Source organism: Vanessa cardui, chromosome 12, assembly GCF_905220365.1.
Source record: "Vanessa cardui chromosome 12, ilVanCard2.1, whole genome shotgun sequence".
NCBI lineage: Eukaryota > Metazoa > Arthropoda > Insecta > Lepidoptera > Nymphalidae > Vanessa > Vanessa cardui.
In genome coordinates, this window is record NC_061134.1 from 1,428,770 (window position 1) to 1,445,846 (window position 17,077).

Consider the following 17,077-nt stretch of genomic DNA (forward strand, 5'->3'; position numbering starts at 1 on the left):
TCGTTAATTTTGTCATTGGACCTATACGAGGTTTAGAAATGTCGTAATCATGTTACGCGATATTGAGAAAATTGTCAACAAAAAATGAAGATGTGGTCATATTGTTTGAGTTACTCAAGCGACCGGAAAACGAATACGTTAAATTATAGGTAATCTTTAAGGCCAGTGGTCATACATCAGTGATTTTGGTCATTATATAAGGCAGCACCATTGAGCTTACATAGGAATGTATTAATTATTAATATGTGATTTGACACATTGCGGATACCATTGTAGAATAATCTGTATATCACAAAGGATAAAATTCGGAAGCACCGAATTCACGTTAAAGTATCCTGGAATAAACTCTATACTTTTTATCGAATTTCTTCATATTAGGCGCCTACGGACAGAACTCAGAATACTAAGTTTTAATACGAGACATATAAGTAGCACCATTATGCTTTGACATACTTGGAAATTATTCTGTAATATTTCAATATATGATATTTTGTAAAATGAGATAAAGATTTTTGAGTTCGAGACATATGCTTTCCCACTGAATCTGTTCAATTAATATAATAAAGTATGTAAATATATAGTAAATATTGCATCCATATCTTGTCTTTGGTTTCCATTAATTCCGAGCATGACATGAATAATGTGTTTTCTTTTTAAATCATTAGTTTTCTCGAAGCGTCATAAGGTACTATTGTATAATAGCCTCTATGATTTTGCCCGGTCTAAGGGAATAGAAAATGCCAAATGCACACACGGTTGTGAATAATAATATCTTCCACGTAGTCGGTTGAGAATTATCGTCCTGGCCAAAATCAGATAGGATCACTTTCATTTTTAAGAGCTCTCTTTTTCTTGATTGCAGTTTACTAAATGATTACATTTTAACAAACAATTTTAGACAGAGAAAAAAGGTACTGGTCGGTTAGAAAAAACGTAAATGAAATTAAAGTAAATTGTTATCGAGAAACTCCAATTCTAGCTGAAGTAATGTATACTTTTTAACATTAAATCATTCAAAAAAGGTTTCATTATTTTGGCGTCGAACGTAGGTGAGTGAAAACAAAACAAAACGTGTCATAGAATCGAAAGTGTCGCGGGAGACCCTCTAGTACTCGAATAGTTGAAAAATTCATTAATAATATTACTCCATACAAGAAATTAAATGATTAGATTAAATGACATAGAAAACAGTGCAATATCTTCTAATAAACATTTAGTACATTTGTATAACCGGTTCGATATGAGACTATATATCCTTTATTAATATGCAAAAGAAAATGCAGAGGATAGAAAACATGAAAACATCAAAACTGGTTTCCATCGATTAATAAAACTTGTACCTGGATGACCTTAATTGAGGTCTGATTCATTTATGAGTGATAATTACACAATGTCGATTGTAATAATATATATGCAATTCTACACTCTATTACAAGTGATTATAGGGCATATTTGCGTGATCAATTATCACGTGTTATTACTTGAGAAGACGAAAGGACGTCGAGGTAGTGTAAACACTGTCATGGTCGTTTATACTCGTTTAAAGTACATACATATATGTTTTTTACCTACTGTTGTGTATGATATGTGCTGCATACATACAGCGAAAAAGATTTAGATTCGATAGACATATATTAAGAAAACAGACGGCAAAAGGACTTACCAAAAAGTGTGGACTTCTTGCTTTAATATTATAAATGAAAAAATTATGTCTGTCTGTTTGTTGCACTATCAAAACACTGTATCAAATATGGTGAAATTCGCTATGAAGCTCGATCTCTAAGCTGTTGCCCTTTTTCGCGTAAGTTTGGTTGTCATAACCCCTAAAACGCGAGCGTATTCGTGGGCTATGTTAGTGTTATCTTTTATAATGTGTTTGATGGTTAGTTTCGCGAAGCCTTTAAATAACATTAAGCAAATTATTCAGTATAAGATAATATTAAAGATTATAAAGGGTGCTGGGTGGGCTTAGTATTTATGGTTTGTAGGTAGCATAATTTAAATTTTAATTGTAATTTATTGACATACTCGGTAATTAAAATGGTGGAAAAGAATGAATGTGGTTCTTTTCGGTAGAATCTACTTTCTGAACCGGTGGTAGATTTACATTTATCATTTCAACACTATAATATGACGATTCATATATGTACCAACTTGAGTAGAAAATATTTTCATTTGGTTTGATATATTACTTATTTATTCAAGATCCCTGTGAGTGGGTGACATATAAAGTCATATATGTATGAGACAACATCACATACATTAGTCTGATCCCAATGTAAGTAGCTAAAGCACTTGTGTTATGTAAAAATCAGAACTAACGACGTTACCACAAACACCCAGACTCAAGACAACATAGAAAGCTAATGATAATCTACATCGACTCGGCCGGGAATCGAACCCAGGCACTCGGAGTGACGTACTCATGAAAATCGGTGTACACACCACTCGACCACGGAGGTCGTCATATAAATTCGATGATACAAAAATTTAATCAAAATCCGGCATGTGCCACTATTTTTTTAATGAATGATAATATTTCGAATCTGCACCTGATTTCATTGACAAATAAATCGTCAATGGACAGGCAAACACGCTAAAACCCCTAACGTACTTTTGGGAATCGATTTCCTATTTGTACTTTTGGAGTTCCTTGTCAGCTCTCCTCTTTAGAATATTTAAGATAAACAGCTGAAAGTTTAGCATTTTAATGAGATCTTTTCAATTCGCGATTCAAAAGGGCTTTGTAAAGTTGTTTCGGAAAAAGTAAATTTAATTTTGACATTACGAAAATCTTCTTCCGTTAGGTAACTTTGGATATGATATATGGATTCATGTCATAAAACTTAATTGAATTTCATATTTTCTTCATATTTAATGATTTCGCAAACATACATATACTTTTTAAACTAGTTTCCAAGTGTATGTTTCGTGTATCCAATAAACAATTTTGCCACACCCCCTTAATAACTTTGAATTACGACACCATGGCAAGTAGCCACTACACTGATTGGCAGTTAGACGTGTCTATAGTACCAAGGCTATTTACGGCCAAGACGCATTCATGCCAAACTTCATTATAAAAATTAGAAGTCAACTACCGATATAGCTTTCGATAGTAAACAACTACGAGAACATTTAGAATCAAAGACCTATGCACCGTATACCGATCATAATATAATTGCAATTATCCTATAAATGATGCACGGAACTTTGTCTGTAAACGGTAAGGAATTTTATCACTTTAAGGTGATATTCGCGTGTTAGAGGGAGATGAATTGCGTCAATGATTGGGAATGCAAAAACCGGACTCACAGTTCGCCCCTCCAAGCCGTCGCCGTACGAAGTTACGGGGTCTGTCATTACGCGTCTGCGCATTGCTCGAAGATGGCAGCTTGTTTTTCGTTTCGCTGTTTTCCCGCGGTTTCTCGGTCGTTTTTTCCGTTTTTCGTAACTTGAACCTGTTGTTGCCTCTGGTGAACTTGTTGGTGGTTGTTTCTACGGTGGTAGAGCCGTCCGTTTCGGTGACGTCGGGTGGTGCCGTCGCTTTTGTACGACGCAGGAACGGTCGTCGTTCTTTGACTGCCTGTTGACAATACAGAATTGGTTAGTATGAAGAATTTGTTTTTCTTTATTTAGAATTAATTATATTCTCAATTTATTAAAAGTACAATAATTCCATAATTTATAATAAATTGCAATTTATGTTGATGATGACACTCTGGTAGAGCTATATATAGTATTAGAATCAAATACAGAAGAATAGTGCGCAGTTAGTAAGTTTTATTATGTAGACTCAAGTTTTATAAGTAATTTATAATTTTAATACGTATAATTAGAAATATTTCAATTTTAACTTATAATAAAATTAAACTAATAAGTGTAGTCTAATTATTTCCTTAATATGATATGACCGCCAAGTTTCTAAGGAGATTTAATCTTTAGTAACATGGTCCTAAGTTTAATATTATTTTATCCGCTATTGAGTACCTAATGTACTTATGTAGATTAAATTGAATGTAGACAGATAATCTTGCCAAGTATCCTGCACGGAGTAGGTACCTACAGTCTGTGGTTAGGTTTGCGGCTTGAATTGCGACTCAGATAGAAATATGAACTAACAAATACAATATCCTGTCTTTTAAATTTTTGTTCTATTGCCGTAGATGTAAAAATAATTAAAAAAAGATTCTTGTTCGAAATTCGAAAGAAATTAAGGAAGAAAGTTACTGGCCGGTTATAGAGAAGTAATGTATACGACATTAAAGATTTAATTTAAAAAAGGTTTTATCAGTTTACAGATTTTAAATCAAAACAAATCTGCAGAGAATTAGATACCTAAAAAATGTTTTGATTAAAAAATGTTTCGCAGGCGAACCACTATTAAAATAATTAATTCGCGAAATATATTTTTTTACAAATAATACTATGATATGTTTGTAGTAAATCTATCGGCTAATCCAATAAAACACGTATTAATTAAGTTGCCTTTATATTAATATTACTTTTTTATATACTTTATTTAAAATTACTTTTATTTTTATTTAAAATTACTTTTTAAATAAAGTATATAAATGAGTAATATTAATATAAAGGCAACTTAATTAATTACGTGTTTTATTGGATTAGCCGATAGATTTACTACAAATATATCATAGTATTTGACCTTTAAATGACATTGACATTAAGATAATTATATATTATATAAATAACAACTCAAAAACCATCCCAAGCTGTATTTATTAATGTTATAACTTATTTAATGCATTTTGAAATTACTTTAAATCTTAAAAGACACTTCTCGTAGCATAATAAAATTTTAAAAGCAAATTATGTATAAAAGTTTCTATGATTCACATTTATTGTATAATTTATACATTAATGTGATAATATATTATTTAAATGTCTACGAGAAAATATACCGATTATTGTTAAATGTTTTTTTTTAGAGAAATGCCTTATGTAAGTCCATAATAGCCAACTAAAATTTAATTTAAACCTTTCTATAATTATGAAAAATATAAATATTTTGTAGCATTTTAGGATCAAAGTAGGACCTAAGATATATATCTTGTGCCAGTTACTACACTTGCTTATACGTTGATCAAATCGAAATGCAACTCCATTAAATAAATAATGAATAAATCGATATTGGACAACATCACACGTCTTATTCTGATTCCAATGTAAGTAGCTAAAGCACTTGTCTTTGTCTTGTCTATGGAAGACAGAAGTAACGATAGTACCAAAAACACCCACACCCAAGACAACGTAGAAAACGAATAAAGTTATTCTACATACATAGATTGGGCTGGAAATCGAACCCAGGGGACCTCGGAATGGCGGATCCATGGAAACCGGTGTATACACTACTCAACTACGGAGGTCGTCAATTAAGTATTGCGATGATAGGTCTCATAAATAGCTCTTATGTACCTTAAAATTACGGTAAGATCAAAATATTCCATTCCAACATAATCTTATACATACTCGTAGACAAAACACGCGGACGGCACGTCCTCATTCAAATAAGCTTTGCCTACTTAACGTCATTGCAAACGTTTGTTAACTAATCGCTAAGTTTAGCCGTATTTGTCCAAATACTATGTCATTTTCTATTTGTAGTTGAAAACAAAATCTGCATTCCTAATATAATGTAATTGCGTAAGCTTCGGTACAAAATCATAGTTTTACTTACAAATTCCTTAAATACATTATTAATTAATAAGCAATTAGATAAATATACTTTTGATTTTTTCAGTATAATAATGAAACCTTAAAATAAAACATATCCTTTCAACTCTAGGTATATTTTACAGTTATTGAGCAGTTGTAATATCTGTGTTCGACATCCTAGCTCCATCTTAATGATCAGATCAGCTTAATCGTATTAAATTAATGAAATGACATTTAAATTAGATTTGCAATATGTATCTATGTACTGGCAAAGTTACAAAGCGACGCGGTTACTAGAAGTGGGTTAAAATTGACTTCCTAGCTTTGTTTAAAAAGCGACTGTTAGTCACAGTGTATGAATTAAGTTAACAGCGTGTAACGATACTTCGATATAACAAAGGGTCTTAAAAAATCGTAATATTTATAGCTGTAATAATGAAATCATTAATTTGATTTAAATTGTTTACGAATTACTGTGGTTTTAAATGTTTGTATACAAGCGTTACAAAATAATCAACTATTCGACGAAGACCATATTTTTGTGTTTATTTCTTATGTTGTTAGTTATGTGCAGTTATATATACAGTTTATTTCTTTAAGAAAAATAACGTTAAAAAAAAAGGTTTCGTATTATGTATATCCGGGATATTGGTATAATTTGAAGTCGTGCCACAAAGTACGACGTAAACACGTTTTTTAGTACAGTTTCTCTATCTTAATCGGAGCGATCGATACATTTTTTAACGATTAAAATATCGTGTGTTACGTAAGGTTATGTAACACATATCGTTCGGTCGTCAGTGCATTTTTTCACACTTGAAATTAATGACTAGTGAAATCTAAGAAATAGTTTATTAAATCATATAGATGCAAATATAAGCAAGTGTCGTTTCTGTTTTGTTTCTGTAGCGAGGTGCCCATGTCATGCCTATTGTGTTGCTACTTTCTCTTTCCATAAACAAAAATATTGTTTTGAATTAACACGCTATGACAGGCCCAACAAAATACTGATTTTGAAGCGAAATTTTTTTAGATTTCAGATTAAGAGAAGAAACATATAAACATATACAGAGAAAGACAGAAATTTATAATTAAGAAGTTTCATTTTTTTTATGGGTAGGGTTTGCATGGGAAATTATTCTGTATTTATACATATTTTTTTATCTAATTATATTGGTATACTTATACATATAGCGGTATTAATGCAAAGGATTTTTATGTTAATAAAAAATCCTAAATTTTTATAGATTATTTATAGATTTATATTAGCACCAAATCCAAAGTGCTCTACATGATGAGTTTTGCAACAGAGTAGGTACTAATTTTTCGCGTAAGTTAAATGTAGGTTTAGGCTATTCAAAAATAACTTGTTTGGTAACTTGACTATTAAGGTCTTCACGTGTAGGTTTTAGACGTGGGATGATACCATCTGTTAAATAAGGATAAGCCGGTGTTTGTAAACGTGTAGCAACCAAAATTGTTCAAAATTTAGATTGAATATTAAACCAAACGTAATATTCAGATTTTTATGCGCCATATTGTAGAGTTATGTTATTATGTTCTTAAGATGCTCAATAAGTCGTTTGTCAGTCAGGCTTTAATAACCAATCACGATTATATCCCGTGCTTCTAGTTTAATATATAAAGTGTATTTAATGGTATAGTATCATTTGTGACTATAATTCATCTCGTGCTCGGCGGTGAAGGAAAACATCGTGAGGAAACCAGCACGTGACTAATTTCATCGAAATTCTGCCACATATGTTGCACATATGCATTCCACCAACCCGCATTGGAACCGCGTGGTGGAATAGGTTTCAAACCCTCTCCTTAATGGAAGAGGAGGCCTTATCCCAGCAGTGGGAAATTTACAGGCTATTACTGTACTGTATTGTAATGGTATGGTAGAAAAAATTAAACGGTCGAAGTCCATCCGCATAGAATAAGATAAGTATATTAGATAAATCATTATTAGTACTGCCATAACGAAGGTCGTTCAATACATTGTATTTCGTATCTAGATTATAAATTCCAATAGTTAATAATTCAAAATTCCATTACAATGAAATCAATACAATGTCACCTGTTATGCTCTTAGTATGATAAAATTACAAAGCCTCGAAGAATCTAGGAAGCCGTGTATTGTACGTAGGTAGTATTTTGTAGGAATGCGGCTTCAAGGTGATCGAGGCTCTTCGACGTTGTGAACTTGTAAGGAAGTTTTTTTGTGTTAATGGGAGTGGAAGTGACCGCAGGTGTACTTAAAAATATTTGACAGATAATAAAAAAATATTAAAACGATTTTTTTTTATTTTATTTGGCATTTAAATCTAGAATCTTTGCGTCGATTCTTAGACGTCGACTTTTTTAATGTATAAACGATCGAGTATGTTTGACGTTTCTTTATAGGCATAAATAAATTTTAGAAGTTCATTATATTTAAATTTAATTTTTTAAGTTCCAATAAAACATCATAAACGGAATAACGTTGTTTACAAATTTTTAACGTTATTTTTGAAATTTTCTTTCATAATCATTGACACAAATATTTGAATTAACAGATCTATACTAAACATACGGACAGACACTATAATAAACTATTAACAGACGTACTGATAATGTTTCATTTCGTACAAGGTGATTGTATGACTTACAAGTGAGTCATACCTTATTGTCATCAATCTGTTTTATGAAAACGAACTAGCAGTTCAAATGTTTGTGTATTATATAGGCGTGGAGAGGCGTGTATAAGTTAGAATTTATTAAATATTTTATATAATTACGACCCGTCTCAACCACAATAAAAAAAAAAAAACAAATTATAATATGTAATATAAAATTCAATTCTATTTTGGTAATCCATATAATCTTTATATATTTTATTTTTATTATGATAATTTATTTGTTGATTTTTATTTCATAGATTGCTTAATTCCAAAATAAAAATATGTTTATTTTAAATAGTATTTTTTTTTCTTACAAGCTTTAACTTCTAAGACAGGGAACTACAGCCCTAGTACCTAGGATCGATCTTTTACGTACATAAAATAAACATAAATTGCTTACTAAGTTTTCATAACAATAACAACAACAACAGTCTGTAAATTCCCACTGCTGGGCTAAAGACCGCCTCTCCCTTTGAGGAGAAGGTTTTGGAACATATTCCACCACGCTGTTCCAATGCGGGTTGGTGGAATACACATGTGGCAGAATTTCTATGAAATTTGTCACATGCAGGTTTCCTCACGATGTTTTCCTTCACCGCTAAGCACGAGATGAAATATTAAGACAAATTAAGCACTTGAATCAGCGTTGCTTGCCTGAGTTTGAACCCGCAATCATCGGTTAAGATGCACGCGTTCTAACCACTGGACCATCTCGACTCAGTTTTCATAGCGAGAGTTTAAATCGAATAAAGCTGCGGTACCAGTTATGTTATAAATACATATTCCAGAAAATGGCAGATGACCAGTTCTAGACGAGTTTAAGGTCAAGCAGTAACGAGAATGAGAATATTTAGTGATCAGCTTCGATTGCATTACGTCTAGTTTCGATTCCAATTCACGATTCGTATTTTCATTACAGCTTGTGAAATGAATAAATAAAGTCGACCATGAAAGTTTTTGTAGTGGTTTTTTGACGCGTATTTATTTCAATACGTTTGTTTTGCCGTCTTAGCTTAGCTTATGTTGTTGTAATTTTATTAAATTCAAACGTTGTTTATATTGGTTTTCCACCAACCTGCATTGGAACAGCGTTTTGGAATATGTTCCAAACCTTCTCCTCAAAGGGAGAGGAGGCCTTTAGCCCAGCAGTGGGAATTTACAGGCTGTTGTTGTTGTTGTTATATTGGTTTATATTGGATTTGTTTTATGATAAGCATTATTAATACTTAACATAATTGAAGTTATAATCTGTATGTGAATGAATTTATCCGTTATTATCTGTGGGTCTCAATCTTGGAAATGATTTTCAAAGCATATCCAGTAAAGCGATCAAGCGTGAAAAGCACGCTTTTAGTACGATTATTAAATTGATTGCATTAAATATAAATGTATTTACAGTGTCGTAAATTATTAATGAACCAAAATAAATGATTAAAATCAAATTATTGATCCAGGCTTTTAGTTCACTCTCCGTATAATTTGAGCCCAAATAATCAAATGTGTAATGGGTGTGTTGAAACAGCACACGTGTTAGCCTTGGCTCAGATTGAACCTAATAAGCATATATATGCCCATCGCGTTTAGTTGCTTTTGTAATGATGGAGTTAAATTTCAAATCACATAAGAAGCTTTTTGTTTTTGTATTCAACGTAACTTATGTATTCATTTACTCTGACTCATGCAATAATTTATTTAGTTATTTAATCTTAATGTTATGCAATTGTTTAAAGTTATAAGATTAAATGTTATTTATTAAATATATATAAAATAAGAGGGAAATAAGCGACGAATAATTTAAAAATATATAATGTTTGTGTAACTTTTCAGGTATTGTAATGAGTATTCAGTTTTGCTGAATATTTTATTTTATTTTATATTAAAGATGTTTTTTTAAAAAAATATTTCCAATGCATTACAGTTTTAGAGTAATTAATTTCTGAAAAATCGTTATATAACATACTAACACATTATATTGAATATTATAGTCAGTGTTATAGTTCTTTGTTACAGTACAAATTATATGAGTTCCTTTGTTTTCATACATATACCACAAACAATATACCTTAGTATATATGTAATAGATCTTAATCTATTAGAGAATTTAGTTTAAAGGCATTGACAAGTGACGATGTATTCATAAGTAGGGTACAACAATGGTTATCTTTCAAGGGAGCTGTCTGTTTGTCTATCAACCAGTTCAGTTACGAGATCTATTTGATCTTGAATACGATTTGCATAATGTGTTTGCGCTCACGTTTCGTAATAGACCAGAATATGGCTGTTACTTTCTCTATAATGTCAATTTCCTCAACTCATTGCTTTTTTTCTTATTCAAGCATTCATTAATTACATAATAATCGAAATGTATTTTCGAAAAGTTGTGTGTATATACTTTTACTTTACTGTTTAATATATGAATTTATTTTACAAGTTGCTTCCAGCAAAAAATGGAGAGGATATTTACGTCATAATATTTTTCGCCTCTAAGGTAATTGCTCTACATGTATACAAATATGTGTTTCTTTCTGATTTTACTATATTAACTAATAATTTTGAATGCAATCTAATTTATATCAAAGTAAAAAGGTATTATTTACATATTTTTTCTTATATTGTGAGGAATTATAATTTAAAATTTATTTAATATTTGTTAAACGGACATAATTAAAGTTTTAAATAATAATTATGGAAAATGTATGCAAAGTTTAATAATATGCTACGTCAATAATGGCGTTCCTAATGTATAATTTCCACGTTTTTCTCAGTCATTACTTACGTAATAACCGCGCCCTGCCCACGTGAATCATAGAACCTTATGACACAGATTATAAAACGATCAGATATAGACCCTATCTATAGTAAAAAGGTTTTACTGTAAAAAAAATCTTATTATAGTGATATGAATAGCTTATTTGAACCACATCCATGAAATACATGTACCTATATTTTTTAATATTTTTTTTTTCTTTTCCTGAAATTTTATTCTATTTTTTAAGTCACAAGGAGGCTATGTTATATTAAAATAAAATCTTAAAAGCACCTAAATGTGGCTTATAATAAAAAAGTCGACGCTTAGTTTTTTATTGTTTACAAGACTAATAATTACTTTACTACATAATTACATTGATTAATCTGTTTAATATAGTTGAACGAATCTTCAACATCAGAGATTTAACTTTATTGTAGAACAGATACTATTGTATTTTAAGGCTTTGTTTATTAGAAGAAGTATTTATTTTAAAACGAAATAAGACACAATATAAATAAGATAAGATCACTTGCAAATTAAGTCAAGTTAAATTACTAGTTTGTCGTATAGACGAAAAATGCAAATTGTAAAATCATTTTCACACAAAAACATAAATACATTAAAATATAGAAATCTTTAAGACATGTCTTTTTTTCCGTTTAATTTTTTTTTGTGTCAAACGTTAACGTGAACGATGTATAAAAAATATTGAAAAAAAGTTATATTTATTCATATAACGTAATGTATAACAATATAATCTATGATATATTTGCCTATAAAGTCTTGTAAAACAAATACTGCCTACCATTAGTGCTTAACCTTTTCATAATCGTACTTAATCTCTAATACTATGTTATTTTACGATCTATCATTTATACTCTTAATAATATGATTGAGTTGTTGTTGATACAAGATTATATATATATTATCTTTAAGCCGGTTTTTGGTATTTCTTCTTCGAAATATCCTTAAACCCTTGTTTATTCTTGTATAATATGTAATATGTACTGAATTTTAATTAAGCATGGTTTATCTACATACTTGTATTTTTATATACATACTAGTTTTTGCCCGCGACTTCGTTCGCGTGGACTTCAGGTTCGTCCCGTCTAGTCTAGTAATCGCTTAAATTCGTAAATAAGCCATTATTTCTCGTACAACGTAAAGGATAAAAAATGGTTATTGTGGGTTATTCCTAAGAGATAAACATATACCATCACGGACTTTTTGTAGACCTTTTTAAGTTGTACAATACCGTAGTACATTGTTTTGATCTATCTTGTAGGATTCAGTCAGCGTTTGCAATGTAAGCGCAAAAAATGTGTTTTTTTACGACCTCACATTAGAAACCTCAAAAATTGTAGCCTATGTGTTATTCTGATGTATAAGCTATAGTGTGGTAAAGTTTCATTCAAATCTATTTAGTAGTTTTTACATGAAAGAGTAACAAACATCCATACATCCATACATACAAACTTTCGCCTTTATAATAGTAGTAGGATATACTTATGTATATAAAATTCCGTTTGCTATTTTGGTTTTGATTATCATCAACGATTTATTCCTTGTATCACATTTTTCGGATTTTTTTTAAGGTTTTCGTTATTAGGCTTTACTCTTTTTTTAAGAATATGTATATACCATGTACTTATAGTAAGTAAATAAGTTAAAAAATAGCAAGTTGTTTATTTAAATTCACAAAATTTGACAAATACGAATGATAGAGTGTAATAAATAGCTTCAGGAGATTTACAGAGATAGAGATATTTGTTATAAAACCTATACAAACTTTTTGTTAAAGAAAACAAATAATTAATGAACTGTGACGTAACAATCGTGCCGGGTTAGACGCCGAGCGAGATGAGAGAAAGCCGTTTTCTCTCGGATGCTGCGCGAGAGTCGATCTTAGTTTTACCTCAATTGGTCGATGTTTATTCAATGAAAAAATAATTCCAAAGAGAAATGTTGATAAAATATTTTAAGCGTTAAAATAATTTATAAATTTAAAAATATTTTTAGCACAGTTTTTTTAAAATAATAAACTTGTGCAAAGGTACAAATCTAGAAAGGATAAGAAAAATATAAAATGCGACATTAATATAATTCTAATAAATAATTTTTACTTGTCATTTACAATAAGATAATTATTGGTAAATAATTATGGGAATAAAAAGGTTTAGTGTTAATTTGTATATTATATATCTAAAAACTATCGACAAATTTTTAATGTAAGATTTTCTTGTTACAGAACGCGGCAGTTCATCACTCGACGTGAAGATGTAAAGAAATTTACAAAACACTTTTTGGAATTGTAAAATAAAACAAGCATATTCTTGTGTTTTAATTCATCACCACTCCCTAGATAATACTATTTTATATAAATTTTAAACGCCTCTGTTAGATTCATTATAACGTGAAAAATTAAAATGTTTTCTTATTTCTGTTTCATTACATCACATTCGATTCTTAAAATAGAAACCATTCTTTTTTCAAATAATATATGAAATTCTCAAATACTACTAAAAAAAGTTATCAGGGAATATTGAACAAATGAATGCTTAGAATGTATCCGATTAAATAAAATATGTTTTTTTATTTTTCTCCAGAATAAAAATGAGTTTTTGCAGTATAGGACTGGTACATCGTAATAAAAAAAAATAAAAACAAAACTTTCAAGCATGGAAATTATACGAATTAGAATGCAAATATGAAATAAATTTAAATATTTAATTTATGTTTTAAAATTTGAATTTTTATCGTCAAATTCAGTGTATTTTTTTCCATTTACGATTTGGCTCATAAAACTTATTCGCTCGAATGTTTCCTATTAATTGTAAAAGAAATTTTAACGTCATCAGGGAAAAATAGAGATTAATAAGCAAGTGTAGCGGAGATCTACGAAAGAAAATCAAGTAAGAACTGTACACTCTGCGATATCACTTGAATTTAAGTAAGTATTTAAAATCCACATTTAGTAATATATCTAGATATTTTCGGAGTGCTGTTGAAATATTTAACGATTCTATATATAACACGTTAATCAATATTAAAAATTTTAATTAAAGAAATTGTGAGTGTGAACTACAGATGTAAAAATATAAGTTACTGTTTCCATATTTGAGATGTCACATATCCGATGGGAGGCATCCAAGATGACCCGAGGGGTATCAGACACAATACCGTGTTATAATAGTACCAATAGTTAACATGGCTTTAAGCTAAGGCTTTAAGTCTATAGCCTAAATCCGTGCTATTGGTGAGAATATTTAATTAGAAAATCCTAATAAATCCCTTCGACTCAACCCATGACTAGAACTCTCGACGCTAGGTTCTACAGCCTTCCAGACTATAGTCTGGAAGGAATTCCTCTTGGACTATAGTCCAAGAGGAATAATTTGCTATTAAGATATATAATATATAACAATTAGATATATAATATCTATCTATATATTATAATAATTAGTTAATCTTTAGATAATTCAGATAATAATCTGAATTATTTTTAAATCATAATTATCTCATTTTTGCAATTAAAATAAAACAGTTTCATTATATTTCACAAGGAATGTTTAATAAAGTAGTGTGACATCGAATAACAGATGAGTTCGATGACTTGATTTAAGTGTTTTGAATGAGAAGGAATCGAGATGGCCCAGTGGTTAGAACGCGTGCATTTTAACCGATGATTGCGGGTTCAAACCCAGACAAGCACCGCTGATTCATGTGCTTATTTTGACTTTATAATTCATCTCGTGCTCAGCGGTGGAGGAAAACATCGTGTGGAAACCTGCATGTGACAAATTTCATAGAAATTCTGCCATATATGTATTCCACCAACCCGCATTGGAACAGCGTGGTGGAATATGTTCCAAACCTTCTCCTCAAAGGGAGAGGAGGCCTTTAGCCCAGTAGTGGGAATTTAAAGGCTGTTGTTGTTGTGACATCGAATTACAGATGAGTTCGATGACTTGATCTAAGTGTTTTGAATGAGAAGGCTATAGAATATCATGTTTAGTCATTTTTCTTTTCAAAAAGATAACCACGAGCCACCGAGTTTGGAAGACTAAAGGTGGACTAAAGAGGTGTCAATGCCTTAATATATTTACAGACTTCACTCCAATTCCAAATTTAGATTACTAGCCAGAATAATAAACTGTACAGTCGGGGTAAGAAAAGGTTCGTTACCTTAAGAGCTATTTTCGTGTGCTCAGTATGAGCGATAATCTGCCTTACCGATAGAAAATGACATATGGCGTCGCAATAATTTCATGTTTAGATTCAAAAGGTACTAAGAGTTTTAGACCTGATAAAGGAATGAATTTGAAAACTGACGAAGGTGTTTTAACTCTGACTGTACATGAGGAGAAATCCGACCTTGCTAAGACACATTAATTAATTACATTCGTGTGTTTCAGATTAAGACATCTTAAATACACCTGTATGTTTTAAAGATGTATTAACCTGTCCTAAATATTATAAATTATAATTTACTAGTACTTTATAGTAGTAAATTACATTAACAGGAGGAAAGAGCTAGGGCTTCTGTCTATGGTGACGTGAAAATATTTGAAAGCCTACGCAAACATTCATTGCGCGTGAGTCCTTATTCGAATTTCGATGTATTATCGTCGAGGTCACATGTCTTTATTATTATGTAATTTTAAATAAGATAAATCATTGCATGATGCTTAAAATTAATGATCCCATCTTTTTTGTTTTTAAAATATTGATAATTGTGATATACGAACATGTTTGGACATGATTATTATTAATTAATACGCAAGTAGTACACTTCACAGATCTACATAGTATAGGAGAATAATGATAAGATTCGAATCTTATTAATTTCCTAAAAAAACTACATGAAAAACACAAAAGATTTATTATTATGTACTACGTTCTCTGTTTATTTTGAAATAGTATTAATAATAGGTATTTGTTATGGTCATGTGTACAATGTATCTATTATTTGTCATTTGTTTCTATACAATTTAAAATATCATTATATATTATTATTTACATTCCATTTTCGAATTACCTCTTGTTTTCGAATAAACATTACATTCAGATTAGAAACTTTATAGCACGAAGGCTAATTTGAAAACTGGCGTTGTGGTCAATTGCAGTCATCTTCGCGGAATTATAACCTCAAAAGACTAATAGAAAAGCAAGTCGTACCTAACTACAATTCCACTACTTGAGTTAATTTTATTTACTTTTAATTGCTGTCAAATTTATCACACTTGGCTGCAGTCTCATATAATGGAGAATTTGATATAGAACCTCTTTCATCACAAATGTTTTTAAAATTTAATGTTTTTTAAAAAGTTTTTTTTATCATCAATTCAAAAATAATTAACAAACAATGTTATACATAATAATGCCGCATAGAAACAGTAATTAATGATAAAATCGTCTTATAAGATAACCTGGACAGGTATTACACCACTATATTTTCACGGAACATAAAGTTGGAATGATCGCGGAAGATTTCCGCGAAGTAATTTGTACTCGTGTGTCATTAAAATACGGATATGGAGAGATGCTGAGTGCATGTAACATTTCGTTACATTTATACAAAATTTTACAGAGCCTAACGCACAAGCATTCTAAATTTAAAAATAACTTTGATCTTTTTTTAATATATTTGCTTTATAACTAAAATAGTCTAAGGTATTTTAGAGACGGCTTTTTGAATGACAAAATTGGTATAAAAAGTTATGAAATAATAGTAAAGGGGAATTGTGTCGTTTTATTTAATTTAAAATAAAAATATAGCCATCGACAATTAGTCATCTATTTTATATACTTAATTGTGTTTCAATTGCTAATCATTTGAATACTACTGAAAGTCATTATGAGACTATGACCAATCGATTTGTCCACTTTATTTCAGATTTAATTAATTTCCAGTGATACCGACGCTAGAGACGTTGTATGAAATATTGAAATCTAAGGTTTGTTCATTTTTATTCCTCATTATTGT

The 17,077-nt window shown here is 30.2% G+C and overlaps 1 protein-coding gene and 1 long non-coding RNA gene across 2 annotated transcripts in view; one reads left to right on the forward strand and one right to left on the reverse strand.

Annotated features, from left to right (window-relative positions):
• LOC124534449 (flocculation protein FLO11) overlaps nucleotides 1–17,077 on the reverse strand; it is a 100,968-nt gene that overhangs the window by 10,978 nt on the left and 72,913 nt on the right. The window contains exon 20 of the mRNA XM_047110337.1: nucleotides 3,316–3,586. Within this exon, the coding sequence (XP_046966293.1) occupies nucleotides 3,316–3,586 (271 nt within the window). The remainder of the gene's footprint in view (nucleotides 1–3,315; nucleotides 3,587–17,077) is intronic.
• LOC124534450 lies at nucleotides 3,334–13,528 on the forward strand. The gene is made up of 2 exons (XR_006966738.1): nucleotides 3,334–3,606; nucleotides 13,340–13,528. It is a non-coding gene; the product is annotated as an uncharacterized LOC124534450 (long non-coding RNA).